At 47.5% G+C, this 27,315-nt stretch overlaps 2 protein-coding genes and 1 long non-coding RNA gene across 13 annotated transcripts in view; 2 read left to right on the top strand and 1 right to left on the bottom strand.

Annotated features, from left to right (window-relative positions):
- Positions 1 to 7,212, top strand: part of FAM219A (family with sequence similarity 219 member A) — a 51,694-nt gene extending 44,482 nt beyond the window's left edge. For 5 of the 7 annotated variants that reach the window (XM_012770130.3, XM_012770125.3, XM_076008812.1 and 2 more), the window contains 4 exons: positions 2,423 to 2,525; positions 2,725 to 2,805; positions 3,511 to 3,565; positions 4,113 to 7,212. In XM_012770130.3, the coding sequence (XP_012625584.1) occupies positions 2,423 to 2,525; positions 2,725 to 2,805; positions 3,511 to 3,565; positions 4,113 to 4,271 (398 nt within the window). In that variant the 3' untranslated portion in view covers positions 4,272 to 7,212. The remainder of the gene's footprint in view (positions 1 to 2,422; positions 2,526 to 2,724; positions 2,806 to 3,510; positions 3,566 to 4,112) is intronic. The other 2 variants (XM_012770131.3, XM_012770127.3) reach the window with 1 other exon arrangement.
- On the bottom strand, positions 1,101 to 4,517 carry LOC142874292 (uncharacterized). The gene is made up of 2 exons (XR_012922110.1): positions 4,434 to 4,517; positions 1,101 to 1,317 (listed from the first exon to the last, which is right to left on the bottom strand). It is a non-coding gene; the product is annotated as an uncharacterized LOC142874292 (long non-coding RNA).
- Positions 7,213 to 7,570: 358 nt separating the features above from the next.
- Positions 7,571 to 26,790, top strand: SPMIP6 (sperm microtubule inner protein 6). Of its 5 annotated transcripts, none has more exons than XR_002224691.2 (7): positions 7,571 to 7,886; positions 20,687 to 20,831; positions 22,921 to 23,033; positions 24,343 to 24,418; positions 24,642 to 24,871; positions 26,036 to 26,122; positions 26,614 to 26,790. XR_002224691.2 is itself a non-coding variant. In XM_012770120.3 (7 exons), the coding sequence occupies exons 1-7, from the start codon at positions 7,752 to 7,754 to the stop codon at positions 26,717 to 26,719; spliced, it is 897 nt and encodes a 298-aa protein (XP_012625574.1). In that variant the 5' UTR covers positions 7,572 to 7,751; the 3' UTR covers positions 26,720 to 26,790. The 5 variants fall into 5 exon arrangements, 4 of the variants coding, with proteins under 4 accessions (XP_012625574.1, XP_020144975.1, XP_020144976.1 ...); XM_012770120.3 differs by having other exon boundaries at positions 7,572 to 7,886; positions 24,642 to 24,876; XM_020289386.2 differs by having other exon boundaries at positions 7,583 to 7,886; positions 22,924 to 23,033; positions 24,642 to 24,876.
- Positions 26,791 to 27,315: the final 525 nt, after the last annotated feature.

Raw genomic sequence — 27,315 nt, 5'->3', positions numbered from 1 at the left:
CTGAGACAAGGCTTCCTTAGAGCTGAGGTATCAGTTTTTATGTCTGAAGGATGGAAAGGAATGAGGGTTCCAAACCCTAGAAGCTGAGCCTCTCACCCAATTCCAACTTCAGCCCATCCTGAGAACTTGGGGCCTGGTTGGCTCCTGTTTGGGAGTATTTTCCCTTAGTTTCTTAGAAAACCCAAATATCTCCCCCCTGGTCCAGGTCACCTTTCCCTTGGGGGTTTATCTCATGCCTACTCCAAAGTCAGTTTACTGTGCAGCCTGCTCTTTTGAAGTCACCTGGTTCCCAACCACTGCCCACAGCTCCTACAGCCACTGTCTCACTTCACCTTGAACATTGCCCCTCTCCCTTCCGGGACCAAAGTTTCACTGACTCAAGGCTGCCGTATATAACAGACTTTTCTAAAAAAAAAAAAAAAAAAAAAAAAAAATTGGTCTCATGAAGAGAAATCACAACACAGTGCATACAGGAAAGAGTTCACAGTGAAATATAGGTCATCACTATCCTTCAAAAAAAACTCCTCTGCCATCCTGGCTACCCTCCTGTCCATCTTTCTCCCCAGGCTCCAGCTGCCCACAAAATACTGGACCTCTCCTAGGCCCTAAGATTCCTTTCCCATCTATTCTAAAGCCCTCTCCCTCTGCAGCTGCCAGGACTCCTTTACACAGAGTCCTGTCCTTTTTAAATTTTTTTACCTTGCTTCTCTTCTTCCAGATCACATCCAAGGGAGCCCCTAAAGCTATTTCTCTAAACAAGAGAGCAGTTCTCTCAGTGGAATTTATTCATCTTCCTAAGACATCAGACTCAAACTGTAGCCAGTTTGATGTGTTTATTATTGTTTAATTTAACAATACAAGTATTTTAACAAGTATAAGTTCTCCTCTACTCTCCCCCATCACATTCTCCTCCCCAGAGGTAATCATCCTGAGCCTTTTTAGTTTTTTTAGTTTTATTTGGCACTTTAACATAAGTAGCGCCATATTGCACACGTTTTCTGTGCACATTTGCTCCCTCTTCCCCTTAACATTGTGGAGCCCCTTCCAATGTCAATATAGAGTGACTTCATTCTTTTAAATGGTTGCACAGTAGTCTGTAGTTTGGTTTGTGCAAGTTTATTTTTGCATTTTTTCACTATTTCAAACACCTTTAGCATGCTTTTAAACTAACATTATTTTTCTCCCCATTACATTGCCACCAAAGCTCCTCATGAAAATTCACAGCGTCGTTCCAGTTGCACTAAGGACAATTACCACCAGGAACTTTAAGGCAAATTGCACCCCCTAGAGGCTTGATGTGGTAATAGCAGCTGCCACCTGCTGGAAAGACAGAGACAAAAAACTGGAGTCAGATGAGCAGAGGCAAAGAGAGAGGGTCAAAGACTAGGAGAGGAGAGATTTGGAGTCAGGGGAAATTTCAAAGTGAGTCACAGTAGCTGTAAAGGCCCTTCCTGTCTTACTCACTGGAGCATGTGGTTATTTTCTGAGCCAGCCTTCCCCCAGTATCTGTCCCCCCACGGTTCCTTTCCATAGACCTGGGCTTTACTTGAGATGAGTGGGAAAGGGTAGATGGCCCTCCTCCAGGGCCCAGGCAGCTACTTCTGGTGACAGTTGTCACACACCAGACAGCGGGTCATCTGATGGCCAGCCCTGTGAACCAGGTAGGCTCTGGAGCGTTGGAGAACTCAGAAGCTGGCAGAGGAGTTGGAGCATCACTTAGGCGGCATAGGCAGATGGGCTACCCCAGCCTCCCCTCACTTCACAGCCTTCAGTGGCTCCTTTTCCCTTGTGCATTAATCCCAAACTCCTCTGTCTGGCATTCAAGGCCTTCACACTCGGAGTTTGTAATCAGAGGGAATTTTCAGGCCCTTAGCACAGGACCTGACATGATTGGTGACACAGATACCTGTTGAATGAATAAATGACTGAAAAATGGATCATAATTTTCTAACCTGAACTTTCTCCCTCTTCACCCCTCTATAACAATCAGATCCACATGTATGTTCACTTCTAAATGCATTTTTTTACACACTATTTCATATACTCCTTCCTAGAATGCCCTCCCCTCTCCAGCTCATGGTGTTACCTACAGGAAGCCCTCCCTGACTGCTCCAGCTGTCTGTGAACATTTCTCCCTCTCCAGCCTTTCCCTGCTATCAAGCACACACTAACTGCCCCACATGGGAGTTGTGGCTCCTGGAAGACAGGGGTTCAGCCCCTTCCTTTTGCTCCCCACTATCTGCCCCAGCTTCCACAGGGCCAAGGACTGTCTCCACCAAGCAGCAAGGGCCTGGAGTGGGGATCCTCAGTCTCTATAGGAACAAGTGGTTTCACAACGGAAGCCCAGCCCAGGCTGCCCTCAGTGGTAAGGCAGGGTGGCCCTGAGGGCAGGACACAGCTTCCTTCCCATGTTCTCCTGCAGAGAAGCAGCGGGAGCTGGCCCGGAAGGGCTCCCTGAAGAACGGCAGCATGGGTAGCCCTGTCAACCAGCAACCCAAGAAGAACAATGTCATGGCCCGGACGAGGTAGAGGCCCTCTCTAGCCCACCCGGACCCTGCCAGCCTCCCCCTCTTCCCTCCCTCAAGCCCAGCTCCTCTCTGGGAGGAGAGAGCCTCCGCAGGATCCAAAGTGGGGGTGGGGGGGAGGGAGGTGGGGCCCAGCCCAGCCCCCTATCAGGTCTGTGTGCTTCTGATGCCACTCCAACCCCCAAAATTCTCCATCCAGGCTGGTCGTTCCCAATAAAGGCTACTCCTCGCTTGACCAGAGCCCAGATGAGAAGCCACTGGTAGCCCTTGACACGGACAGGTGTGTACGGGGCCCGAGGGCAGCTGGGCAGCCACAGGAAGCTGTGAGAGCACAAGTGGGCTGTATAGGCCACACCTGCTATATTGTTAGAAGGAGGGTATTCCTCAGCCAGCATTCCTCCAAGGGTGAACCCAACAAGTTAGGGATATTTGAGCCTAGAAAAATGAGGGGAAGGGGGTGAAGAGAGTATCTAGAAGGAAGTTAAGCATAGTAATTTATGTAGAAGGGTGGAGCTGGGAACCTGTCTTTAAAAACTTGCATTTGCACAGAAAACACAGTTTTGTTTTTGTTTTTGAGATGGATCTGGCTCTGTTGCCTAGGCTAGAGTGCAGTGGCATGATTATGGCTTACTGCAGCCTCAAACTCCTGGCTCAGCCTCCAGAGTAGCTAGAGCTATGGGTGCACCATCACGCCTGGGTAAATGTTTTTATTTTTTTGTAAAGACGGGGTCTCGTGATTTTGCCCAGGCTGGTCTTGAACTCTAGGCCTCAAGTAATCCTCCGCCTTGGCCTCCCAAGTGCTGGGATTACAGGCATAAACCACCGCACCTGGCCACAGTTTTTGTTTGGATTGTGCTATTTGGAACCAGGAGGGAGGGGTGGGGTGTTGACTGATGGGAAGGTGGGGGTGCAGGGAGTTTTCTACTTAATTTTTTCTGTTTAACTTCCCTAAATCATTTCTCTGTCCTCTTTCCTCCACGGCCAGCGATGATGACTTTGACATGTCCAGATACTCCTCCTCTGGCTACTCCTCTGCTGAGGTGAGGCCCTACCCCTTTGCCCCTAGACACAGCCGGGCAGGATTGTCTCTGTGGCGGAGAAGGGGTGCGGCCGGCCTGGGCCAACGCACACCCTGAGGGGAGAACTAGGCACAGCTGGGCGGAGTCCCATGCGGGCGCGGGGGCTGGGTAGGCTGGCATCGGAGAGAAGTTGCGGCCTCCAGCACGGGGAGCGGGGTTAGGAGCGTGGCTTGGGATTGGAGCCACGCTCTTGAATAGAGTGGGGCGCGGGCGACAGGCGACGACGACGCGGGGTAGGAGCGGGCCTGGAACAGAGCAAAACCAGGATGGAAGCAGGCCCAGAGGTGAGACTTGACTTTAGAATGGGGGGAGGGGTCTGTGGCGGGGCAGGGACTCAGGAGGACTTACAGTAAGCAAGTGAAGCCAGAGCCTGGGGATTGCGGACAGTGGGGGTGGGACGGGGCTGATACGCAGGTGCTGGCTGGGGCAGGCGTCGGGCCCTGGGGTTGCCGTGGACGGTGCCTCCCCACCCCGCCCCGAGCCTGACCTCCCTCCCCTTTGTCTACAGCAGATCAACCAAGATTTGAACATCCAGCTGCTGAAGGACGGCTACCGGTTAGATGAGATCCCCGACGACGAAGACCTAGACCTCATCCCCCCCAAGTCCGTGAACCCCACGTGCATGTGCTGCCAGGCCACGTCCTCCACCGCCTGCCACATTCAGTAGCGGGCGGGACCTCCGCGGCCGCCCGGGGCGGACCACGCGGGCCAGGTGGGACCCGGCAGGGGCAGACCCCCTCCCGGGCTCCTCCGCCTGCCCCGGCCCCGCGCCCCCTACAGCCGCCAACCTCGTAACAGTCATTGCTTCCTCCTATGGTAGGACGTGTACCTCTGTGTGTTCATGGAGCCGGAGAAACCAAAACCGGGTCTCTCTCCACCCCGGGGGCTGAGGAGGGGTGGAGGCTGTTTGTTCAGTTACTTGGGGGACCTCACCCCACACCCTGCCCTCCTCCCCAAGGCTGCAGTCCGGTGAGGGGGACAGAGGACTGGTTGGAAGAGAGGCCAGCATTAATGAGAGGGTGGAGGGATCACAAACCCCAGCAAAGCCATGAAACCCCCAGCCCCCGCCTAACAAGGAAAGGGGCTGGGGGGTGGGGTGGGGAGAGAAAGGCCCAGGGCAGTGGCAGCAGGTCCCAGCACTTCAGAGCCCCTTTCATGCACCCTTTGATGGCCCACGTACCTATTTGCATTTTTCCTCTCATCTGATGTGAAGCCTGGCAAAGCTGTCCAACCGATATTGCCCCTCACCCAAAGGATCACTGCCTTCTTCCTCCTCTTTGCCCCAGTCACCCCCTTCTTGCTCCCTGGGAGTGGGGCAGGGTAAGATGGGCCTCAGAGACAGGCCAGAGTTTGGGGTAGTATGATCTGTCCTCACTTGCCCCTAACCAATGCATCTATCTCTCTGCCACCTCCTCCCCATCCCCACTTCTGTTCATTGGTCTCAGTCCCAGGCTGGAAGCAGGAAGTAAGGCTGGCCTCCCATGTCCCATTCCATCTCACCCCAGTGCAAGATCTGGGAGGCTGGTTCCCAGTAAGAATCGTCAAGGAGCAAGCTTAGGAGAATACAGTGGGCCGAGTGGCAGTGTGGAGACGGTAGGGAGTACGTGGCAGAATGTGTGTGTATCTGAGGCTGTCAGGGAGTGTGTGTGTCTGTGTTGGCCAGACCTGTCTTTCCTGGGGTCTATTCCTGCCACAGATGTGGGTGTCCCTGTGGGGAAGTGACTATGTGTCTGTTTACGGTGTGAGAGGCTGGCGAGCAGTGCAGTAGACTGAGAGCCTCGCGCTGGGAGTCAGAAGCCTGGGTTCTGGTCCTAGCTCTGGTGCTCTCCCCGTGATCTTCAACAAGCCACTTGCTTTTTCTCGGCTTCAGTTTCCTCAACTGCAGAATGAACAGCAGCTGAAATTATTTTTAAGGTCCTTTTATACGTGAAGGAATTTCTTCATAGGAATGTCTGTGGAGGGGGATGAGGAGATCTCTGTGTGTCTTTGAGTGCACCCAGGGGGCCTCCTGAGTTGTGTGACTGTGTAAAAAGGAGAAGGGGCAGTTTCCATCAGGACCGTGTATGCCTGAATACATGTGGATCTGTCTGGGAACGCGTGTGTGAATGTGTATGGGTGGGCAGTGTCTATTCTGTGTGTAGCTGTAAGGGGGTCTGTGGGTCAGAATCTGTGCACTGCTGCTTCTGCTGCTGTTGCTGGTTTGGGGGCAGGGAGCAGGAAAGCTGAGGATGAAAATCAACAGGGAGAGCTAGGCCTGGTGGCGTCACCCATAGCCCTAGCTACTTTGGAGGCTGAGGTGGGAGCCTCACTTGAGCCCAGGAGTTCAACACTGCAGTGTGCTATGATTACACCTGTGAATAGCCACTGCATTCCAGCCTGGGCAACACAGCAAGACCCCACCTCTAAAAAGAAAAAGGAAGTCAAGAGGGAGGACGTTAGAATGGCTTAGTCTTTGCATAAATTAGAAAAAAAAAAGGAGGAGGAGGAGGTGAACAGCGTCCCCAACTTGAAGCCAGACAATATAGACCTGCCCCCCTGTGAAGGAAAATGAAAGCACAGGCAGCCTAAGACTGCTCAGGCCTATGCTCCACAAACCTCATATCCTGGGGCCACGGTGTATACTCCCCCATTCCTCCAAGCTGACACCCCACACGCTGGTGTAGCCACTCTTGTGGATACCACTCACGTGCTGCAAGCGTGTGATGGATAGGCCCATAGCCCACTCTCTGGACGCCAGTCCTGGGAAGTGAGAGCTGGAAGGGGGATGATGAAAGCAGGGAGTGAGGCTGCTGGCTTAGGAAAGGTAGCACCTCCGCCTGTACCACACCCAGGAGCTGCCAACTGCAAAGTGTTGGGAGGCAGCTCTTCATCCCCAACTCCTCCAACCCACCCCTGCCCCCCTACTGCAGGGACTCTAGTTAGATGATGAGAAAATGCCAGAGGCAGGGAAGGACAGAGAATGTACCTGCAGGGCCCACAAGGCTCATACTGGCCCCCATCTGAGCCCATCTCCCACCCTGGCTGGCATCCCCACCCCCTGTCATCTGGGTACCAGAGCCAGGCCACCTACCACCACTACCCTGGGCTCCTTGACTCACCCTTCTAGAACATGGGTACCTCCTCTTTTTTGGGCTTATCTAGACTGCTGCCTTTGCCACTGACTTGCTGTGTGACTCTGGCCCGTTGTTCAATCTCTGTGGCCCTGAGGAACCAGGGAAAAGGTCCCTCCCCACAGGACAACTAATTCCCTGGCAGGCAAGGGCTTCAGCTGAGGCAGTGTATGTGCAGCAGAGAGGCAGGAAGCTGGCAGCCAAGAATGTGTGGTTCCCTCCTTCCCTGTCTAAGAGGCTGGAGGGGAAGAATCAAGGCCTTAGCTTGCCCTCCTGCCACCTTCCCCCTTGTAGATACTGCCTTAACACTCCCTCTACCCTCAGCTGTGGCTGCCACCCAGCCAGGTTTCTCCGTGCTCACTAATTTATTTCCAGGAAGGTGTGTGGAAGAAATGAGCCGTGTATAATATTTTTTTTAACATTTCCATCGCAGTATTGATCATCATCCTTGGTTGTGTATCGTGTAACACAAATAATGATATTAAAAGCATCAAACAAGCCAGCCTCAGCTCCCTGCCTGGGGTGTGGGCAAGGGGCAGGTGGGCTGGGAAGGGACAGAACTGGTCCTCTGGATGCATATGTTACCTGTTACTCTACCTCCACCTGTGAGTCCCAGGGATGCCACTGATCTGCTGTAAGACCATGGGTGAGTCACAACCCCCAGAACCTGTGTTTCTCTTCAACAAAGTGAGAAGTGTGGCCTAGATCTCCAGAGGCCCTCTGAACTCTTGGAAATTGGGCTCTTTTGATAGGCTTGAGGCAGAAAGGAGCCAGAAGTAGGGAGGAAATTGGACGTCCTCACCCCCTAGGGATGGGGCTGAGCCAAGTGATATCATAATGGGCAGTGCCCATGCTGGAGGGAGAATCAGGGTGGGGTTGGAGCAGGAAGCTAAAGGATCCCCCACAGAAGGGGGTCACAGCAGCTAGGGGCACCTGCTGGGCTGAAGGTGTAGGCCAACTGGGGAAGGGGTGGGCACTGATGTCTAGCAAGAGCCCTTGCTAGGTGGAGTCCACCAGAGCATCACCGAGACCCCACCATGTTCCTCTTCTCCCGAAAGACCAAGACCCCCATCAGTACCTACACTGACTCTTACAGGGCTCCTACCTCCATCAAGGAGGTCTATAAGGACCCACCTCTGTGGGCCTGGGAGGCCAACAAGTTTGTGACCCCGGTAAGTGGAGGTCAGGGGAGGGGCAGACCAGAGTGTATGTATGGCAGTTTCTGGATGACTGGCAGTGTGTGGTTATCATTGTGTGTTTATAATTATTTGTAGCTTTGTGTATCTGTGTGTTTTATTCATTTGCCTAGGCACAGAATTTACAATGGTGTATAACATAGCATAAGATCCTGCCTTCATGGAATTGTATCAGGTTAGGAGGTAAGAAGAGATGGATAATAAGCAAGAGTTATACAACGTGTCCAAAATGCTATAAAGGAAATAAATGGGGTAATGGAAATGGAAAGGGAGAGGTCAAGGTGACACTGAACTGAGACTGGAAAGAAGGGAGAGAACCAGCCATGTGAAGAGCTGAAAGTTCCAGACAGAGTGATCAGAAAGTGCAAAGGCCCTGAGGCTGTCTGTAGGATAGGCCAGAAAATGTCCTATAGTTATGTCTGCATGCGTGTGTATCACAATCTCCCTGTGCCCGTATGTCTGTGCTTGAAGATGGCTGGCTGAGTGGGTCCATGCAGCTTTCACAAAAGGGAAAGGAGGACGGGCGTGGTGGCTCACGCCTGTAATCCTAGCATTCTGGGAGGCTGAGGCAGGTGGATTGCTTGAGGTCAGGAGTTCAAAACCAGCCTGAGCAAGAGCGAGAGACCCCATCTCTACTATAAATAGAAAGAAATTAATTGGCCAACTAATATATATATATATATATACAAAAAATTAGCCAGGCATGGTGGCGCATGCCTGTAGTCCCAGCTACTCTGGAGGCTGAGGCAGCAGGATTGCTTGAGCCCAGGAGTTTGAGGTTGCTGTGAGCTAGGCTGACACCACGGCACTCACTCTAGCCTGGGCAACAAAGCGAGACACTGTCTCAAAAAAAAAAAAAAAAAAAAAAAGCAAAAGGGAAAGGAGATCTCTGAGTCTAATTATAACTCTGCCTAAGAGAATTTATCTGTGTATACCATCCAACGAAAACTTTGGTGAGTATCTTCATGTATGGGCACCCAGGATACAAAAGAGAAGGGCCAGACCCTGCCTTTAAGGAGCTCACAGCCAGCAAGTTACAAAGTAGGGATGCTCAGAGCGCAGCAGGCACCAGCACAATCAAGGGCTGATAGGAGGCCAGGCAAGGTGGCTCGCCCTGTAATCCTAGCACTCTGGGAGGCCGAGGCAGGAGGATCACTTGAACTCAGGGGAGACCAGCAAGAGTGAGACCCCATCTCTATTAAAAATAGAAAAAATTGGCCGGGCACAGGGGCGCATGCCTGCATTCCCAGCTACTCTGGAAGCTGAGGCAGGAAGATCACTTAAGCCCAGGAGTCGAGGTTGCAGTGACCTATGATAATGCCACTGCACTCTAGCTGGGGCAACAGAGTAAAACTCTGTCTCAAAAAAAAAAAAAAAAAGTTGAGGTGCTGATAGGACAGCCCAAAAGGGGCGAGCACTCCCGGGATGTGAAGGGCATGTCTAGTGAGTGATCTAGGAGGAGGAGGCTTTCAGCAGAAGAGAGTGGTGAGAAAAGGCAGCCTGTGGACAGGGACCCACCAGCACCTGAAACTGCTAGAGCAGACGGAGGGGTCAGCCCTGTGCTAAGAGAGGAATCTGCAGACCAAGAAGGGCCTCTCAGGCTATGTCGAGGAGCAGGGAATAAGGCTCCAGGTTTCTGAACCTGGGAGTGTCATAGTTGAATAATGAGTTAGGCCACCTGGTCACACTGTCAGGGAATTGGAGGGGTTGGAGCTGAGGGCAGGAAGGCCAGTGAAGGGTGAAAGATGAAGGAGGAAGATGAGGGTAGGAGATTAGGAGAGACTATGGCAGTGAAAAAAGGTATTTGTTGACTAGGAGAGAATTTTTTAAATAATATATGTTGTCTAACTACAAAATAAATTTGTGCTCAATCCAGAAAATAAAGATAATTCAGAGAAGCATAAAGAAAAAAGGTCCATAATCCCACTACCCAAAATAACCACCCTTATTATTATTATATACCCTTTTGGGAAGCAAATATTAGTTTTTATAAAAATTACATTACATTGTACTAATACTTGAAACTTGCTTTTTTCACATAGCCATATAACAGGTACATTTTTATGTGTCAAAAATATTCTACAATATAATTTTAATGACTTTATAGTATTTTATTTTATTAATGTACCATAATATATATAAGGGATGTCCCTTACATATATTATGGTATATGTTATATTATTGGAAATTTATTATATGATTGGAAATTTAGGTTATTTATAAAATTTTGCTAGCATATTCATTCTTGCATATATATATTTTATAGTCTCTTAGTTATATATTTTAGATAAATATTTTATCTTCATACACTAAACACATCTCCAGCTATTGCCCTAGGATAAATATCTAGATATGACATTACTGAGAGAAAGGATATGCCCTTTTTTTTTTTTTTTTTTTTTTTGAGACATAGTCTCGCTTTGTTGCCCAGGCTAGAGTGAGTGCCGTGGCATCGGCCTGGCTCACAGCAACCTCAAACTCCTGGGCTCAAGCAATCCTGCTGCCTCAGCCTCCCAAGTAGCTGGGACTACAGGCATGCACCACCATGCCCGGCTAATTTTTTTTTTCTATATGTATTAGTTGGCCAATTAATTTCTTTCTATTTATAGTAGAGACAGGGTCTCCCTCTTTCTCAGGCTGGTTTCGAACTCCTGAGCTCGAGCAATCCGCCCGCCTCGGCCTCCCAGAGTGCTAGGATTACAGGCGTGAGCCACCGCACCCGGGCTGGATATGCCCATTTTTAAAATCTTTGACCTAGCACTCTGGGAGGCCAAGAAGGGCGGATCATTTGAGCTCAGGAGTTTGAGACCAGCCTGAGCAACAGCGAGACCCCATCTCTACTAAAAATAGAAAAAATTATCTGGACAACTAAAAATACATATAAAAAATTAGCTAGGCATGGTGGTGCATGCCTGTAGTCCCAGCTACTCGGGAGGCTGAGACAGAAGGATTGCTTGAGCCCAGGAGTTTGAGGTTGCTGTGAGCTAGGCTGATACAAAGGTCTAGCCTGGGCAACAGAGTGAGACTCTGTCTCAAAAAAAAAAAAAAAAAACCTTTGATACACACTCCAAATTCCTATAATAATGGTTGTAATAATTTATACTCCCACAAACAAAATGCAAGAGTACTTACCTGCTTTTCCACAGTTAACAGGAGGGAATTTTAAGAAGTACATCAACAGATCTTGGTGACCATCTAGATATAAAGAGGGGAAAGATTAGGATGACTCCTGGGTTTTTGGCTCTGGCAACTGGAGGAATGGTAGTGCTACCAACTGAGATTTGGAGTAGCAGTTTAGATTTAGAGTTCATTTTGGAACAAAAATATTTGAGGACAAATATAGACGAGTAGTTGGATATACTTATCTGAAGTAAAGGAAAGAGGTCTGGGCTATAGATATAGATTTGAAGTCATCATCATGTAAGTGGTAGCTGAAGTCGTAGGAGTGGAGGAGATTGCCAAAGAAGAACAAGAAAATGGTCTCAGACACAGCTTTGGATAATATCAGTATTTAAGGGTAAAGAAAGAAGAGCCGTAAAAGGAGACAGAGAATTATGGCCAGAAAGATAGGAAGAAAACTAAAGAGAAACCAATAAAGACAGTATTATTAAAGGTCAGTGTTAAATATTGGCGACACAGAAAGGGATCTCTTGGATGTAGTAACTCTTGGTATCTGGCCAGACAGCTTCAATGAAGGAAGAAAGTGAAAGTCAGATAGCAGTGGGATTTAGAATGAAGGAAAGGCTTCTGCCAGTATGGTGGTCTGGAAACTCTGAAGGACCCTCTTGCTTCAAAACAACTAAGTCCTGCATGAAAATTAATTTTTATTTTGTCTTGGACTCTCATGGGGGTGAGTGGTGTACTTAAGACAGGACTGCCCCAAGGACAAATGCCAATATCAGCACTACAATAGGAGTCTAAGCCTTAAGCTAAGAGGAACTGAATCTGTAAATTCCAAACTGAACTAGAAGGTTTCATATCTCTGGCTCCCTGCCCCTCCCCAACACACACACACACACACACACACGTACGTCTATCTTTGGTGGCGGAAAACATCCTCAGTGTAGGTTTCCAGGTATCCTTCAGAGTAAGGCCAATTAAACATGGGCTCACAATAAGAGATGTGAAAAACCAAACCACCACATTACAGAATCAGCAGAAATAACAAACAACAGACTTAAACCCCCAAGGATTTCAGATATTGGAATTAACAGTTAATACAGAAAAATTAGGAGATTTATTAAAAATGGGAAATCATCTAAATAAGCAAGCAATAAGAGATTATTTTTTAAATGAGAAGACAAATGTTAAAAAGGCCAGGAATGGTGGCTCACACCTGTAATCCTACCGTGTTTCCCCGAAAATAAGACCTACCCATAAAATAAGCCCTAGCAAGATTTCTAAGCATTTGCGCAATATAAGCCCTACCCTGAAAATAAGACCTAGTGATGGGCGTGGCTACGCAGCGTATCTGTACAACCCATGCATTCCGTCTTGGAGCGGTAAAGAAGATGAGCAGCCCTTCTCATCTGCCCAATGGTGACAGCTACTATCCCAGAGGTGACTGGAAAGGTGCAGGCAGCCCCACCAACAAGGTCGGCTCCCGTCAGGTCCGGCAATCCTGTGCATCCTGCAAGCTGAGGTTTTGAGGGGAAAATAACACATCCCCTAAAAATAAGCTCTAGGGTGTCTTCTTGAGGAAAAATAAATATAAGATCCTGTCTTATTTGCAGGGAAATATGGTAGTACTCTGGGAGGCCGAAGTGGGAAGATCACTTGAGCTCAGGCATTTGAGACCAGCCTGAGCAAGAGTGAGAGCCCATCTCTACAAAATACACACACACACACACACACACACACACACACACACAAATTAGCCAGGTGTAGTGGCATGCACCTGTAGTCCCAGCTACTCCAGAGGCTGAGGCAAGAGGATCGCTTGAGCCCAGGAGTTTGAGGTTGCAGTGAGTTAGGCTGATGCCACTGCACTCTAGCTGGGGTGACAGAGCAAGACTCTGTCTCCAAAAAAAAGTAAAAAAGAACTGAGTAGAAATTTTAGAAATGAAAAATGTATTTGTTAAAACCAAAATTTCAGTGGATGGGTTAAAAAGCAGATTAGACACAGCTGAAAAGTTCCAATGAAATAAAAGAGAGACTAAAAAAAAAATCCCAGAGACAAAAAGAAAAATACAAAAGAAACATTAAACAATATTAAAGACAGAATGAAAAGATTTCACACACATCTAATCAGAGTCCCCGAAGAAAACAGTGTAAAGGAGAATAGGCATTAGCTGAAAGGGAAAAGGCTCAGAATTTTTCAGAACTAACAAAAGAAATGAATCCATAGATACAGAAAGAATAGAAGAAATTCCACTGTTAGGTACCTCACAGAGAAACAGCAGTACACTAGCTTAAGAGATGACCTTAGAAGCAGGCAGACAAAAAATATTTTTGAAGTATCATCCTTTCAAGAACAAAAGAAAGATAAAGACAGTTACAGGCAAAAAAAAAAAAAATGTTTACTATCATCAGATCTATAATAAAGGAACTTCTAAAGGATATTCTTTGGGGAGAAGGAAAATGATTACAGAGGGAAAGTCTGAGATGCAAAAAGGAATGGTGAGGCCAGGCGCGGTGGCTCACGCCTGTAATCCTAGCACTCTGGGAGGCCGAGGCGGGCGGATTGCTCGAGGTTGGGAGTTGGAAACCATCCTGAGCGAGACCCCGTCTCTACTAAAAATAGAAAGAAATTAATTGACCAACTAAAAACATATATACAAAATTTAGCCGGGCATGGTGGCGCATGCCTGTAGTCCCAGCTACTCGGGAGGCTGAGGCAGCAGGATTACTTGAGCCCAGGAGTTTGAGGTTGCTGTGAGCTAGGCTGACGCCACGGCACTCACTCTAGCCTGGGCAACAAAAGTGAGACTCTGTCTCAAAAAAAAAAAGGAATGGTGAGAAATTGATAAACATGAGGTAAATTTAAGCAAATGTTATTATAGATAATAATTATTAATATAGTTTTTTAATTTATAATATTTAAAGAAAAAACTAAAATATTAGTAATAATATCATGTAAGTGGGAACAAGACAGAATTAAGGTATTCCAAGATTCTCATAGTGTTCTAAAGAGGGTATCAGATATTGCAGTTTTGTACTGTCAACTGGCTGGAACTATGCTTCCCAGAATTCTCTTCCCTAAATGCCTCCCAATTGGCCACAGGAGAAACTTGCATGAGATTTGGAAGGCACAAATGAAAGAATAGCCATTTTTACACTCTCAAGATTGATGTAGGGTACCAGGCACGGTGGTGGCTTGTGCACAATGTCTCTGATTTAATAGTTCACCTAATTGGCATAGGGCAGCATCTGGCACTAACTCCTTCAGCTCCTGCTGGATCTCTTCCTTCATTTTCTCTAGGTCCTAGGCCAGGTGTGTGTGCAGCTCCATGGCAAAGGGCACCAGCTTCTGCTGAAGCCCATCCATAGCATCATTGTTGGAGGCAATGAGATAGATGCAGGTTCTAGTTTGTCCCCTTCATGGGTTCCGGTTTGTCCTTGCTCTTCCCCACTTCATGTCCAACTCTCCTTCCTGACTGCCAGCCATCGACTTCAGGCTCAACAACAGATGCATAGACAACAATCTTGCAGAGTTCTTAACCAGTTCCCACAACTGTAAATCCCCCAAATAAATTGCTTACTCTGTACCACTCATAGCGGTTCTGCTTCTCTGATCCAAGTTTGACTGATACAGATACAATAACAAAAAGTTGAATAAGCTAATAAATAACAGACAAAAGAGACTTTCAGATTAAACACACACACACTTTTTAGATGGATCACTACATAAATAACAAAGTTTCAATTCACCAGGAAGATACTATAATTCTGAACTTGTGTTTACATAATAGATTTACTAGAAGAAGAAATTGAAAAAATCTACCATATTAAAATTTAACACATTACAATTACTCCCAGGTTAAGCAGACCAAAAACAAAAAGCAAAGATCTCAAACACTTGAGAGCATAATTAATATGCTTGATTTATTGAACATAAATAGAACCTTGAACCTAACAACTACAGATTTAAGCATACAAGGAACACTATAAGAATTGACAAGTACTAGGTCATAAAACAGAAATTGATGATTCATATCATACAAAACAACTATCTCTAACCTCAATGCAATTAAATTATAGATCAACAACAAAAAATAAGCAAAATCCTTGTAAGTTGTAAAACAAAATGTAACAAAACAACCATTCTAAATAATAGGCCAAGTAAGAAATTGAAACAGGGCCGGGCGCGGTGGCTCACGCCTGTAATCCTAGCACTCTGGGAGGCCGAGGCGGGCGGATTGCTCAAGGTCAGGAGTTCGGAACCAGCCTGAGCAAGAGCGAGACCCCGTCTCTACTATAAATAGAAAGAAATCAATTGACCAACTGATATATATATAAAAAATTAGCCGGGCATGGTGGCACATGCCTGTAGTCCCAGCTACTCGGGAGGCTGAGGCAGAAGGATTACTTGAGCCCAGGAGTTTGAGGTTGCTGTGAGCCAGGCTGACGCCACGGCACTCATTCTAGCCTGGACAACAAAGCGAGACTCTGTCTCAAAAAAAAAAAAAAAAAAAAAGAAATTGAAACAGAAACGGGAAAATGCTCAAAACTGAAAAGACTGCATATCAAAACTTGTGGGGTACAACAAAAGTTATAGAGAAAAGCCAGCAGGCCTAAATGCTTGTTTAAGAAAAGAAAAAAAATGTGAAGCATTCATGAGCCAAACATCAAACTTAACAAGATAAGAGGGGAAAACAGAATAAATGGGAAAAATAGAAGAATGGAGATAATGAAAATAAGAGTAAACATTAAACTATAAAGCAAAGATTCAACAAGATCAACAGTCAAAAGTTGGTTCTTTGATAAGATTCATAAAATAGACAAATCTCTAGCGAGTTAAAGAAAGACAAGGCACAGACAAAAGAAGGGTCTAGGCATGGATAGAAGATAATAAGAAAATATTCTGAACAACTTCAGGCTAATAAAATTGAAAACAAATGGACAAATACTAGAAAAATAAACTTGCCAAACCAGTTCAAGCATAATTAGAAAAATCCAAATGCTCCTATAACAAAGATATTAAATCAATAATTTAAAATCTACCCACAAAGAAAACAGCCAGCCTAGATAATTAAATAGTTATGTTCCTTCAAATGTTCAAGGAACAGTTTATGTCAATTTTATACAAACTTTTCCAGAGAACAGGAGCAAAGAGGATGATTCCCAGCTCATTCTATGAAGCCAGTATAACTTTGATGCAAAACTAATCAAGAACAGTGTAAGAAAGGGAAATTATACAGGCCAATTCACTAATAAATACAAAAGCAAAAATTCTAAATAAAATATTAGAAATTATATCCAGCAGTGTATAAAAAATAATTCATCATGGTTAAGTTGTATTTATTCCAAAAATGCAAAGATGGTTTAACATTAGAAAAATATTAATAAATGTCATGCATCACATTAACAGATTCAAGGAGAAAACCACAAGAGCATTTCAAAATATGCAGAAATAAAATGGGCATGAGAGATCTACTAAAAATTCTTTTTTTTTTTTTTTTTGAGACAGAGTCTCACTCTGTTGCCCCAACTAGAGTACCATGGTGTTAGCCTAGCTCACAGCAACCTCAAACTCCTGGGCTCAAGCAATCCTATTGCCTCAGACTCTTGAGTAGCTGGGACTACAGGCATGTGCCACCATGCCCAGCTAATTTTTTCTATTTTTGGTAGACGGGTTCTCACCCTTGCTCAGGCCTGTCTCAAACTCCTGAGCTCAAACGATCCACCAGCCTCAGCCTCCCAGAGTGCTAGGATTACAGGCGTGAGCCACCACACCTAACCTAAAAATTCTTTTTTGTTTTATTTTGTTTTTCATGACCTTTTGTGAATTTGAATTAACAAAAATCCTTGAATTGTACACTTAAGCAGAGTGAATTTTATGGCATGTAAATTATACCTCAGTAAAGCTATTTGAAAAAAAGATGCAGAAATAGCCAGTTGCTAAGGCTGGGTGCAGTGGCTCATGCCTATAATCCTAGCACTTTGTGAGGTCTATGTGGGAGGACTGCTTGAGGCCAGGGGTTGGAGACCAGTCTGAGCAAGAACAAGACCCTATCTCTACAAAATAAGAGGAAAAAAAAAGTTAGCTGGGCATGGTGGTGCACACCTATAGTCCCTGCTACTCTAGAGGCTGAGGCAGGAGGATCACTTCAGCCAGGAATTCAAGGCTGCAGTGAGCTATGATGATGTTACTGTACCACACGCTAGCCTGGGCAACAGAGTAAAACCCTGTCTCAAAAAATACATAAATAATTTTTTTTAAAAAAGAAAAGAAATTGCAGTTGCTAAAATTCATTGCTCATTCATAATTTAAAAAAAAAGCAAACATAAATAGAAGGAAACATTCTTAGCCTGATAAAGAATGTATACCTAAAATATACAGTCAACATCGTTCTGATTAGTTAAATGTTGGCAGCATTTTTTTTTAATTTGAATCAAGGCAAGAATGTTCACTATCACTACTTCTGTTCAACAACGTACTGGAGGTCTAGCCAGGACACCAAGAAAAGAAAAAGTAAATAGGTACAAAGGGGCTGAGCGTGGTGGCTCATGCCTGTAATCCCAGTATTCTGGGAGGCTGAGGTGGGAGGATTGCTTGAAGCCAAGAGTTCAAGACTAGCCTGAGTGATAGTGAGACCCCCATCTCTACAAAAACTAGAAAAATTAGCCAGGCATTGTGGAATGCACCTGTAATCCAAGCTACTCAGGAAGCTGAGGCAGGAGGATTGCTTGAGCCCAGGAGTTGGAGGTTGCAGTGAGCTACAATGACACCATTGCACTCTACCCAGGTAACAGAGCAAGACTCTGTCCCCCCTCCAAAAAAAGTCAATCACATTTCTTTATACAAACAACAAATATTTAGGAAGTATAATTTTTAAATATACCTCATTTATTCTAACAACAAAAACAAAGGTAAATAGAAAGAAATCTAATGATGTATGCAAAACTATATGAATAATATTTATAAAGAATATAAAACTTTATTGAATATTTTTTAAAATACTTAAATGGAAAGATATAACATGCTTATGGATAGAAAGAGTTATTATCATAAAGATTCAATGCAATTCTGATTAAAATCCCAACAGGATTTTTCGAAGAATTTGACAAGATGTTTCTAAAATGTATAGTGAAGAACAAAGGCCCAAGGAATAGTTAGAGCTACCTGAATAAGAAAAGGACTTTCCACATGTTCTGGTTAACAGTAAGAAAAATAAAAAAAAAAAAAAAAAAAAAGAAAAGGACTTGCCCAAACTCCTAACAGATTAGACAGGGAAAGTAAAACTGTTTAACTTTTAGAAGAAAATACAGGACACTATCTCCATTATCTGAGAGTATGGATGGATTTCTCAAACAAGTCACAAAAAGTACTAACCATAAAAGAATAGATTGATAAATTCAACTATGTTAAAATTAAAATTAAATTCGTTCATCAAAAGACATAATAAAGAAAAGTAAAGACAGAGCCACAAACTGAGAAAAGATATTTGCAATATGTAAAGGACTAGTATATCAAATATCTAAAGAACTATAATTCTCTGGGTTAAAATTGAACATGTGTGTTTTGACTCTCTCCTGAAATCTATCTAAAACTACAGTAAATGGATACTTAAGACATAAATTCACAAAGATAATGAGAAAGGGACAATGGCAACAAAATTTTGGAAGCTGGAAAGTATAATAGATGAAACTAACTTAGCAGACATAAGAAAGCTGAATCCAAAGCCAACAATAGGAAACCCAAGATATAATTCAACTTAAAACTGCAGAATTTCCAAAAGGCCCAGGAATTGAAATCCTAGGCTTCTCTGGAACCGAAGATGGAACAGGATGAACACTAAAATAAGGATTAATTTGAAAGCTGTAAACAGCTTTCAAAGAGCTGTTTCAAAGAAGCAGTTAAGTCCACGAATCCCCTCTTGTATTCCACACCCTAGTGTGACTTCCCACTTCCATTTCTGCAAGTCAGAAGGCTAATTTTTTGGTGAGGATCTCAGGGTTACATATACCAGTCGAGGGCAGGGTACCACTTTGAAAAGTCTGTGACCCTCCATACATTGAATGCTAAAACCCCCAGTAGCTCTCTTCAGCACTCTTCAGCTCTCAGAACACTGGCAGCTATGTCATTACCCTCAGGCCAAAGATTAAAGGAATCTTTTCCAAAGAAGCTGATCAGCCAAAGAGGAAAAACCGACAGATGCTGACATTGGAGGTTACAAAAAACAGTCCAACCAGATCATCCTGACAAAGCCCACCCACAGCTGAAAGTCTCCAATAAGCTCAAAGATAGCAGACATCTGAGGAAAACCTCTAACAGAAAAATCGATGATGTCTATGAGTTCTTCTAAATGACTGTTTTTGTATTTGTGAGTGTGTGTTTCTGAGTGTTGGTGTGTGTCTGTCTGAGTGTATATGCATGTACATCTGTATGTGCATCTGTGAGTGTATCTGGGCTCATGGCGGGGTGGTATCTGTAAGGCTCAGGGAAGTGCTGAGTCATGGTACCCCTGTACCCACATCTCCCCTATTTTGCCCTCCACCCTCATGGGAGTGTGACTGTGCAGGATTGGCCCACAGAACAAAGTCAGCTGGCCACAGATGATCCCAGAAGCCCCTGAGCAGAGGGATTTTCAGGCTGGTTGGAGCCCTGGGAGCAGCAAGGTCTCAGCCCTCGCCAAGGAAAGCCTCTGTTCCTAAGATCATAGGGGCAAGTGTGGGTGATATGTCACCATCCCAGCACCTCACTGCCCATTATGAGGAAACCCTTTCAGATGTCTGACTTTGCTGGAGTCCCACCTCTGTGACCCAGCTGCCTTTTCAGACAGGCTGTTTGCAGAGCCTCATGGGCCTACAACTAACTTGGCATTCCACCCTCAGCTGAAGAGAAGGGGCACCAAAGGGAGGCTTGATTTGGGCTTCCACAGAGCCAACTGAACAAACGGTGATGCGATTAGATGAGGTGAACCCCACAAAACGAAAGGGCCAGGGCCTGGACAAAGAACAGGAAAAAGGTCAAGTTTGGATGAGTACCAGGCCAAAGTAAGAGTCGGGGTCAAAGGTATCATTGGTATCAAGGTCAGAGCCAACCAGAATCAGGGTCAGGTCAGAGGCAGGGAATTAAATTTTAAAGTAGGTGTCCTCTAGCCCTGTCCTTCAATTCCTTCAAGGCGCCAAATTGCCAGAGAGCCTACCCTGTCCAAGACACCTACATAAGGCAACCAGCTCCCAGGGCAGCCAGTCTTCCCTGAGGCCCCAGTTTATGCCATGGGCCTGTTGCTTTGTTGGAGGAGACCAAGTCCCTGCTCCCAGGGAGCTCACAGTCTAGAAGAAAGAAAGAAGTAATACACAGCCATGGCCTTCATGAGCTCCCAGTCAGGAAACAACAGAAATGAGAAAACCAGAAAACTACTATGACTAAGGGCAAAAACCTGGGTCCAAGGCCAGCATTGGATGGGGAAAAAAAGGAGAAAAGGGCAATTCAAACAAGAAAACTGTGCAGAGGGACCAAGGCTGGCCTAGGAATCCCTCTGGCATTGGGAGGGAGGTTGGGAGACCTACCTGGGCTGACCTTCTCAAGAGAGGTTGGCTCAAGATCCAGCAAGACTCCAGGCCTGGGGTCACCATGCGCCTAGATACTTCTCTCTCCTCTTGCCCAGGGTCTGACTCAGACCATGCAGCGCCATGTGGATATTGAAACCTTGCAGAGGATGCTCAAATGTGCGACACAGGACTATACCTATAAGAGTTCCATTCCAGGCCATCCCTACTTGCCTGAGAAGTACTGGCTCTCTCAAGACGAAGGTAGGGGCTCTCCCCTCACCAAACTCCCAGATGACACCCAACCTGGATCCTGACCTCCATTCTGATCCTATCTCAACCTTGTCTCCACCCGAGATCTAGACTTCTTCCCTAACTAGCCCCCACTCCAGCCTCCAACCTTACTCCCAACCATCAGACCTGATCCTAGCCCTGGAGGAGATGACCCAGACCCTGCTTTTTGGGGTTCCCTGTCTGTGGAAAAAGAATTGAAAGAGCCATGGGTCTCATCCTTAGATGGAGAGAGAGAGAGAGAGAGAGAGAGAGAGAGAGAGAGAATTAACCTCCTCCAAACAAATCCCTTCCAAGTGTATCCTCCCATCTCCTCACACCCTGTTCCATGAGCTCTCTCCATCTCCCCTGCATCCCACTGCCCCACTACACCTTTTTCCTTCAACTTGGAACATTTTCTAGTTTCTTGCTGACTAAAAATTCTCTCTTGTTCTTCTCCTTCAGGGCCAAGATTGAAACATAGTCTATACTCACTTCCTCACCCCTTCTTAGACATTTGCAGAAGTTCTCTTTCTCATTTGGTTAGGTGTTCATGATCTGTCTCCTCGTATATTCCAAAGGAGCAGAGAGAATCTGGTCTCATTCACAGCTGTGTGCCCTCCATCGTGTATGCACCACACTTCATAAGTATTTGTTGAATGAATTGATAATTCCCAGTTGAAGCTGAGAGATTGCATCTCCCACATCAAACGCTCAAATTGCTCTTGTGTGGTTCCAATTACCAAATCCATGAGTCTCTTCCGTCTTTACCCCGTGAGACCTACCCTGTGCATTTCACTCTTCTGATCACTCTCCTCTTCTTGAAATTACATCCTTCCTCAGCTTCTCTCATGCCTTACTTTCCTGGGTCTCTTGTGCACCCACTGTGGACACATGGGGCTCTTCAGTATGCTGTCTTGAGCCCTCTTCTCTCCTTGTTCATACCCTGAGGCCATTTTATCCAACACTTGATTATAATTACTGACAGCTTCAAATCTTGGTTTCCAGACTTGACCTCACACCAGAATCCCACCCTCCTTTGTCTGACTATGGTCATCTCTACCTGAACATCCCCAAGCACCTCAATCGCAGCATGTCCGATCCACCAATTCAGAACTCCAAATCCCAACACCCCACCCCCTCCCCTCACACACCTGCTCTTCCTTTTGGGCTTCTTTCATAGTGCCTCTCACATGTGTTCGTTCAGACTCTTGGGGGAGCAGATCATGGAGGACCTTGTGGGACTGGCCTAGGTGACTGGGGGTGGAGGGTGGTGGACTTTGAAGGGTTTTAGGTAGAAAAGTGTCTTGGTCAAATTTTCATTTGTGAAAAAGTACTCCAGCTTCTACGTCAAGGTTGGATTACAGGATTTCAAAGATGAGGCAAGGAGACCGGTAGGCTAATCATAATAGCTTTTTATTTGCCAGGTATCATTCTAAAGGTTTTACATTTATCAATTCATTTAAACCTCACAACAACTCTTTGAGGTAAATAAATAGAACTATTACCCTCATGTTAAAGTTGGGGAAACTGAGACACAGCAGAATTAATTAACTTGGTCAAGGTCACACACGGCTAATAATTGACGGAACTGAAATTTGAACCTAGGTGGTCTATCTGCATAGATATATATCTATTAAGTATGACATTATATTGTCTCCTGGTTAAGGCACTGCAGAGATATGGGAGTGAGATCATGGGGGGACAGGAAGAGAGGATAAATTCTAGTGATTTTGAGGAATCAGAATAGACTAACTTTGGAGCCTAGAGTGGAAAATGAGAGAGAGGAATTGGAAGGAGGCCCATTTCCAGGTTGGCCAATTCAAAGAGGGTAGTGCCAAAATGAAGAGCGATCAGCACATGGATCCAGACCCCACTCAGAAGGTTGCCTTAGGTGGGAAATGGGCTGAATCTCAGTGCCTAAGGCAAGTGTGGAGCCCAGCTGGGCCTGGGGACTGGCCTGCAGGAGGTCAGCGAGGGTCACCTTTGTGCTGGGGATAAAAGGAGAAACATCTAGCAGGTCCCAGATCTTAGGGTAGAATAAGGACTAACACTATCTGATGTCTCCACCCCTATGATCAAGCAGACAAATGCAGTTCAAACTCCCTGTGCAGTGACCGGTACACATGGAGGACTGGATCTTACAACAGCAACTGCTGGAACAAGTATCCCACCTACCTTCCCAGGTTGACTAAGGTATCTAATGTGCCCACCTCCCAAACCACAGCGACTAATATTTCACCATTAGTTCCTCATCCCTTTCCCACCAATAATGTTCCAAGGCTCTTCCCATCTGTGAAACTAGGGTCTATATTTCTTAGCTGAACAGGGAGCCCAGGAGTGGAGCTGTGCTGGGCCCTTAGCTCTTCATTCTGGGGACTGGGTCCCCTGGGTCCCAATCTCTGACTGGGCTCTTCGGGGACATGTCTTTTTTTTTTTTTTTTTTGAGACAGAGTCTCACTTTGTTGCCCAGGCTAGAGTGAGTGCCATGGCGTCAGCCTCGCTCACAGCAACCTCAATCTCCTGGGCTCAAGCGATCCTCCTGCCTCAGCCTCCCGAGTAGCTGGGACTACAGGCATGTGCCACCATGCCAGGCCAATTTTTTGTATATATATTTTTAGTTGGTCAATTAATTTCTTTCTATTTTTGGTAGAGACGGGGTCTCGCTCAGGCTGGTTTCGAACTCCTGACCTTGAGCAATCCACCCACCTCGGTCTCCCAAAGTGCTAGGATTACAGGCGTGAGCCACCACGCCCGGCCTGGGGACATGTCTTATGTGTACTCCTTGACATATTGCCTTCCTGAAGCTTACTAACTGGTCCCTCCCCATGTGGTCTGGCCCCTGTGACACTGGGGCCACCCAAGGAGTCATAAGCTGAGTGTCCATGCTCCACCTTCCCCACCTTTATGATGTGAGCTAGGACAATGGGAGGGAGAGTGAGGCTCCCCAACAGCAGTGCAGATATAGCAAGGCTTCCAAGGAGATAGGTGAGAGTCCAGCCCCAGCCCCAGCCCCAGCAGGAGGGATGTGAGGATCGAGGCCAAAGCAGGGGTTCTTGCCCTATACTGGTGGCTGACCTCGGTGGGTTTGACCAAATGCTTTTGAATTAGAACTTCCTCAAGAATTAGAATTTTTCAAAATTTCACAAGTTCTTCACATGATTCTGATGGGCAAGCAATAGTGAAAATCCCCTATTAGACAGACACTCAGACACATCTAGACAAAGAGGGGTAAAATCAAAGGCAAACTCTAAGGCAGGGTTGTCAGGGGCCCAGGGGCAGAACTCAGTCCTGTATAGCCCTCCCCACCCCACCTCCACCCCTGTAGGCACAGGAAAACGAGTTGCCCAGCAACAACCCCAAACACTCAGAGCCCTCCCTGGAGAGTACCGGAGCTGCCCAGCGGTCGGGGACCTGGTGGCAGATCAGAATGTTCTGAGAAGACCCCCCAAAGGGAACAACTCTTCCGGGTTAGAGTTTGAGGTCGCTTGTGTGCCACTTCTAGGAGGCTGGGATGGAGACTGCAGATCGAGGAATGCCGTTGGAGTGCCCTCCTAAGCCTGAGCGGCTCAATGCCTACGGTAAAGGGTGGTGGATTGGTGGGGAGGAACCGGTAGAGAGAAGGTAGGGGGAGGCCAGAAGGAGTGCAGGATGAGGACCTGAGGGACAAGAAGGAGACCCAGGGTTCTGGAGAGGGTGTAACCCTGTCTCTGTTTTTGTCTCCGCCTCTCCCTGTCCGCGACCGTGTCTCTTCCCATCTGTGTGATTCTTTGGGTCTCCTGGACTCGGGACCCGCGGACGCAGAGCGCGAAGTGGTGGTGAACATGCTGAACTCACTGTCACAGAACCAGCCGCTGCCGCAGATCACGCCCCGATGCGGGTGCGTGGACCCGCTGCCCGGCCGCCTGCCCTCCCAAGGTTACGAAAGCGCCAGCTCGGGGCGCCACTACTGTCTGCGCGGGATGGACCACTGCGTCACAGGGGCGCCCTGCGCCGATCGCCGCCTGCGGCCTTCGTGCGGGGACCTGCCGACTGTAAGGTTCGCAAGGCTCGGCCCGCTTCAGACAGGCTCCGCTCCCGGCCCGGCCCCAGCCCCGGAGTCCTGCCCTACGTGGCTGAGGGCGCGCCATCCCGCCCCACTTCTGACCCCGCTCCGCCTCTGTGCCAGCCCGGGCCGCCCGGGCCGGCTCCGCTCGCCTGCAGGGCCCCGCTGTGTCCTCCCTCGGCGGGCGCCAGGACCTCAGCGAACTGGGGCGGGAGAACCAGCAAGCTTACAACAAGTCCCTAACCCTGTCCCTTCCGAACTGGGCTCAAGGTCACTCTGACCCCAGTATATGCTCTGGAGGTCCTCCCGGAGGGTTTCCGAGGAAGGAAGTCTCATCCTCTTCCGCTGGCCTTGCCTGCTACCCGGACTCTTGGCTCCGGAGACGCAGGTTCTAGCCTGCGGAGTGCCGTGTGTGCTCAGAAAAATGTCCTGTCTTCCTTGGGCCCCGGGTCACTGTCAGTAGTGACCCTAGCTCATTGCTGGGGGCTAAGTGAGCAAGAAAACGGTGACCGCTTCACCAGAACAGCGCTGGCTTCCCCGGAGCCCCGCACCACCTCCTCTGGTAGACGCGTGTTACTGCTAAGGAAACGGAGGCCGGAGTGCACAGGTGGCGCCCAGACTGCAGCGCAGCATTCGTCCTGCACGGGGCGGCAGACAAGGCAGACCTTGCCTGGGAGAAGTCCCATGCTGTGGCAGTCTGGAGAGCTGGGCAGAGAGGGCCCACGATCCCCCCCCCCCCCAGGCCAGGAGTCAGATTCATTGCGGGTGACTGGGCCTTAAGCCTCACAAGGGCAAGGGGGACAGGAAAGTGTTTGAGCCTCTAGGAGGCTCAAAAGCATTGCCTCCTCCATAGTGCCGGGGAATGTCCAATGACGGGCATCCGGAGGCTGCAGGTCCTCAACGACCGAACGGTGCCCGGTCCTCCCAAGAGTCCAGCGTTCTCCCCTGGGCTGCAGAAGCGAGGTCTTTGGGGAGGGAGACTCCTAGGGCGCTTCCCGGAGGCGGTGCTGCTATGGGGTCTTGAAGGGCAAGGAAGGAGGGGAGAATCTCCGAGCCTTGAGACTGACACCTGAAGCGCTGTCCAGAGGCTTGGTCTGGATCTGGGGATAGGATCAAAGGCCCAACCCCTCCCTGCCCACGCTTCCTCCTCCAGGGGTGTTTCGCCCTATGAGCACAGGCCCGGAATGCAGTGTGCTGTTACAACTCCTCCGCCGTCGTACTATCCAAGTCCGAACCTTAGGTAAGTCTTGGGCTCGCACACTCACTTGCATAAGCCTCTGGAGTTTGTTCCCTTGGCACGGCGGGGCCGGAGGGAGGATGGCACTAATTGGGGTGGGATACTGTCCGCTGCTGTGCACTAACAGAGTGATGCCACCAGGGGGAGCCAGTGCGATGGGGAGTCAAAGCTGACAAGGAAAGGGAGGAGACCTCATGAGAGGGCAAGAAGGAGGGTATTAAAGGGTTAAAGGTTGGCAATTGGCTTTAAAGTGGGCTTAGAGTCAAGGCCGTTGGGTTCAGAGCTTTGAAGCAAAGGATAAAAAGTCAATGTTAGAGAGTGGGTATAGGGTATCAGAAATTTAACACAAGAACCTGAGACCAGGAGGTCAGTGCTGGAACCCAGGGTCAGTGTCAGTGGCAAAATGTTGGGATAAAGTTAGCATTGCGAGTTGGAGTCAGATGTTCACTTAGACGTGTGAGGGTCCAAAAGGTCTGACCCATCTCTCCCTGCAGATGGGACACAAGTCACTTCAAGAAGTCCGGTGGTCCCCAGAGAAACAACTATGTCGTCCATCCTGAGTTTGTATCCGAGACCTACCCCGACTACCGTAGCTGGTAGAACCTAGGCTGATAGAGCCTGGGCTGGCTGGGCCAAGGGGTGAAGCAATAAATAAACTCTTCACCACCAAAGGCTGCCTCCTGTGTCCTCACCCAGCAGGATCTCAAAGTAAGGGGCCAGTCACTCAGGCCTCTGCCAAGCCACCTCAACTGAGATGCAGTGTCTCAGAGTCACCCTCCCCACCCTCATCATCTCAGTACTGAGTGCCCTCCTGACACATAACAGTAGCCCTATATCCTGCTGGTGTTCTTCTCCCCTTCATCTCAGAGCCTGAACTAAGAGTCCACCTAGCCATGCAGGGAGGACCTAACTCCCACCCTATGAAGACCCTTCAGCTATCATTTTTCCAATATGCCCCCAAACTTAGATGCCCTCCTGCATATCAGAGGACCCATAATCCTCCCTTCTACAGTCAAAGCCCTGTCTGTACACTCAAAGCTCTTTTTTTTTTTGAGACAGAGTCTCACTTTGTTGCCCAGGCTAGAGTGAGTGCCTTGGCATCAGCCTAGCTCACAATAACCTCAAACTCCTGGGCTCAAGTGATCCTACTGCCTCAGCCTCCCGAGTAGCTGGGATTACAGGCATGCGCCACCATG

This window comes from Microcebus murinus, chromosome 12 (assembly GCF_040939455.1).
Source record: "Microcebus murinus isolate Inina chromosome 12, M.murinus_Inina_mat1.0, whole genome shotgun sequence".
NCBI classification, from domain to species: Eukaryota; Metazoa; Chordata; class Mammalia; order Primates; family Cheirogaleidae; genus Microcebus; species Microcebus murinus.
This window is presented reverse-complemented; position numbering and strand designations above follow the sequence as displayed.